Source organism: Tupaia chinensis, unplaced genomic scaffold (assembly GCF_000334495.1).
Source record: "Tupaia chinensis unplaced genomic scaffold, TupChi_1.0 Scaffold000706_1, whole genome shotgun sequence".
Taxonomy (NCBI): Eukaryota; Metazoa; Chordata; class Mammalia; order Scandentia; family Tupaiidae; genus Tupaia; species Tupaia belangeri.
Window position 1 is genome coordinate 5,185,261 of NW_006160229.1, and position 3,802 is coordinate 5,189,062.

Consider the following 3,802-nt stretch of genomic DNA (forward strand, 5'->3'; position numbering starts at 1 on the left):
ACAAGTGCTGGAGGGGATGTGGTAAAAGGGGAACACTCCTATACTGTTGGTGGGAATGTAAATTGGTCCAGCCATTATGGGGAACAATATGGACATTACTCAAAGACCTTCAAATAGAACTACCATATGACCCAGCAATTCCACTCCTGGGTATCTACCCAAAGGATAGGAGAATGTTCAGTTGGAAAAGTGCTTGCAGAACTATATTCGTTGCAGCATTATTCATGATTGCTAAGACATGGAACCAACCCAAATGTCCAAAAACAGATGAATGGATTGAAAAAGTGTGGTACATATACTACATGGAATACTATTCAGCCCTAAAAAACAAGGCACTGGAATTTGATAGAAAGTGGATGAATATGGGAGATTTGTTGCTGAGTGAAGCAAGTCAGGCTATGAAAAAGAGACATTGTATATCTACACTTAGCATATACTGACTGTCCACACTCTATGGTAGATATTGAAATACTAGAGGACAAAAAAAGCATTACAAATTGTTATGAATACTAGAGACAAAGTGGAAAGACTGTGGGAGGGGAAGAGCATAGGAAAGGAAATTTGGGGAAAAAGAGAGGTAAGACATTTATGGGACACAGATATGGTTTATTACCTGTTGATGAGGATGTGTATAGTATTCTCAGCTGGGCTGGACTGAAGTGTATATCATGCTGGGTAAAGTCTATTTACAATCTAAATGATGTATAGCAGTTGAATGTACAAGTTGAAAAGGGATATTCTACAAGAAAAAAAATAAAAGAGGGGCGAGCAGGTGGCATAGTGGTTGGGACACTAGACTTCCACATGGCTGATCATAGTTTGAGTCCTGAACCAGACGGCTTGCTTTCTCACTTTCTCACTTTCTCTTTCTCTCTCTGGTAAGCACACGTACTTTATGGCAAGCTAAATAATAACAATAACAATAACAATAAATAAAGTTAAATAAGAAATTTAAAATTTAAACATGAAACAGAATGAAGCAAAGGAGAAATGCAGGGAAAAAGGTGCTATATAATGATACTTTTAAACATTGACTGGAATATCTCATATTTTCATTAAGGGTTTTTTTGGGGGGAGGGGGAAAGAATGTCCTAGTATATACTGTAGTTATGAGATTAATATGTATAATTAATTTTTAAAAAAAGCTAGCATTTTATAATACATGATAATATTAAAATGATACATAAAAGACAATTCTCTACTACTTTTCAGTGAGTTAAATATTATTTTTTGTTAAGAATTTTTAAAAATTTAACTTTTATTTTTTATTTTAATTTGACCAGAGAGAGATAGAGAAAGTGAGAAAGCAAGTCGCCAGGTCTGGGAGTTGAACTGCTGTTAGCCATGTGGGATTCCAGTGCTCCCAACCACCATGCCACCTACCAGCCTCAGATTATAATAATTTTATTTTTGACATAGTAGATATTCCCAAGAAAAGCTATTATTTATTTATGTTACATTATGCCTGCAGAGTAAGTTGAAAGTTACAAATACACATTTGGTTAGTGGTGATTTTGAATACGTTCAATGGAGAGACAGAAACAGACTCTAGAGGAAAGTTCTAGTTCTGGCCCTATCATTAATTAGCTAGACCTTAACTGTTTGACTTACTCCTTCCTCAGAAAGTGAGGGGCCTGGACAAGAAGATTTAACTTTCACCATCTGTAGCTTAATAATGTTGTAGCTTCACTTGTTTCGAAATGCACATTTCCATTGATCCTCCCACTTGGAATTGTAACATTATAGTATGCTATAGCTGACCTATGTTATAAAATGTTCATCATTGACTTGTGTGATATTAACTAATTTAAATGTCTTTTTCAGAGAGACCTCTTTCCCCCAAGGCTGTCAAAGGATTTGAAACTACTCCACTTACCAAGAATTATTATACTGTGGTGAGTGAACCAACATTTTCTACTGTGGTTGAACCAAAATTTTCTTGACTCTACATGTAACTTTTTCACTTGTCAAATCACTGATGTGTTGAGGTGACACAAAGGAAAACTGGATTTAGAGTTGTACTCCAGGGGTCCAGTGCCATTCACATGACAATGTAGCTCTTCCACTTGTATGCTTCTTACGGATGTCTAAAAATTTTGCATCCACGGTCCTTGAAAAATTCAAGGGTAGCACAAAGATTCACACAGCAAGACCTATAAAATAGCAGTGAAAGAGAAATTGGTTAATATTAGATCATCGGAAAAGTCATGATGCATTTTTGCATTAAAAAAATTAGAGAAAAATACGTCATGACTCAGTATGTAGGCATTATAGTGAAACTCAGTGGTTAGACATACCTTACCAGATATTTAGAGATGAATTCCCAAGTTCCTGTAATGTAATAAGTTCTAAGTGATTGCATTCGGTGATTTTACTTTAGAATCAATCCATCTATTATTATATCCTCTGGAACGTTATCAACCTTGAGGAGAGCCCAGAAGGAAGACTGCCCTTTGGCACAGAGGGAGGAATGAAATGGCTTTGGCTTGAACACAGATATGTCAAAAAACATTAGCTATAAATAGGGCATGTGCAATACTCAAAATAAGTTCCTGTTTGAAAGAGAAATCACATCATTCTCCATAATCTACTCTCTGCTTTTCTTCATGTCTCCTTTCCAGACTTGGCCCAGTCACTAATGAAAAGGTCAAGTCATCATTATCTCTAAGTTTCCCTGTCTGAGAGTCTCTCATCTCCCCTACTCCCATCCGCCACTTCTGATTAAATATAGCCTCAGTTTTCACCCAGTGTTTTATGTGTATTTGTACTGCATTTCACTTTGTGCCTATATAAAGAGTTTTTAAACATCTCTGTACAGGTATGTGAATGTCTGTAGGGTGGTTTCAAAAAATTGAATTTCGCTCTTCAGTAAATTTGCTCCAGAATGATGGCATGGACAATAGGTTTGGTATGAAAAACTTCATAGGTAATGTTAATGTGGATGAACGTCACAGAAGGTTGTTCTGTCAATATTCTTCCTTACATTTCTGAGGTTAAAATACATTACCTAGCAGTTAGGATCCCTTCTCCCTTCCTTTCTGACCACTTTCATTTCCAGGTGACCTCTAATGATTTAATTTTTAAGAAATGACAAAATTTTAAGAAATGACAAAATGGCAAAGTGGTTATGTTGTGGGACTCCCACTTGGATGACCATGGTTCGAGTCCTGGACCTGGTGGCTTGAAAATCATACCAGACACATGTGCATGTGTGCCCAATATCCCAATAGGAGACTGGAAGAAAAGGAACTGATCCATGGCCATCCTGCCTGGGAGGTGATTTCTCACTTTCCCTCTCACTGTTTCTGTCTCTTGTTTCTCTCTCTCTGGCGAGTGCACACGCCCTATGGTAAAAACCTCTTAAAAAAAAGTCCTACACGTATGAAATAGAAACTCTAGATGTTCTGCAGTTTGTATAACCCACCTCCTATTTGAAACACATGTGGATTGTTTCTGGTTCCTTGCTATTACAAACACTTCTGCAGTGAACGTCCTACACATATAACTTTGCCAAAGTGTGTAAAGGTCTGTAGGGTGGATTTGTAGATGCTAAATTGTTGGGTCAAAAGGTACACTCTATATATCTTAAAGGTTTTTTGAAAGAGATTATTTCAAACCTCAAGTTTAATAAAGAAAGCAGAAGGTCTTGGAGGGCTCATGATAGCCTGTGAAGGAGTTGAAGAACTTTGGTGTGAATATTGCAGAATTATTGAGCAGGGATCAGTTGAAAATTTTCTTATATATATATATACATATATGTATAAATAAAGAGATTTTGGTTAGTTATTGGGTTTTATAATCC

General features: G+C 36.6%; 1 protein-coding gene across 1 annotated transcript in view; it reads left to right on the forward strand.

Annotated features, from left to right (window-relative positions):
• The window catches only part of ARHGEF6 (Rac/Cdc42 guanine nucleotide exchange factor 6), a 146,898-nt gene that overhangs the window by 58,492 nt on the left and 84,604 nt on the right, over positions 1 to 3,802 (forward strand). The window contains 1 exon segment of the mRNA XM_006172377.3: positions 1,825 to 1,895. Coding sequence (XP_006172439.3) covers positions 1,825 to 1,895 — 71 coding nt within the window.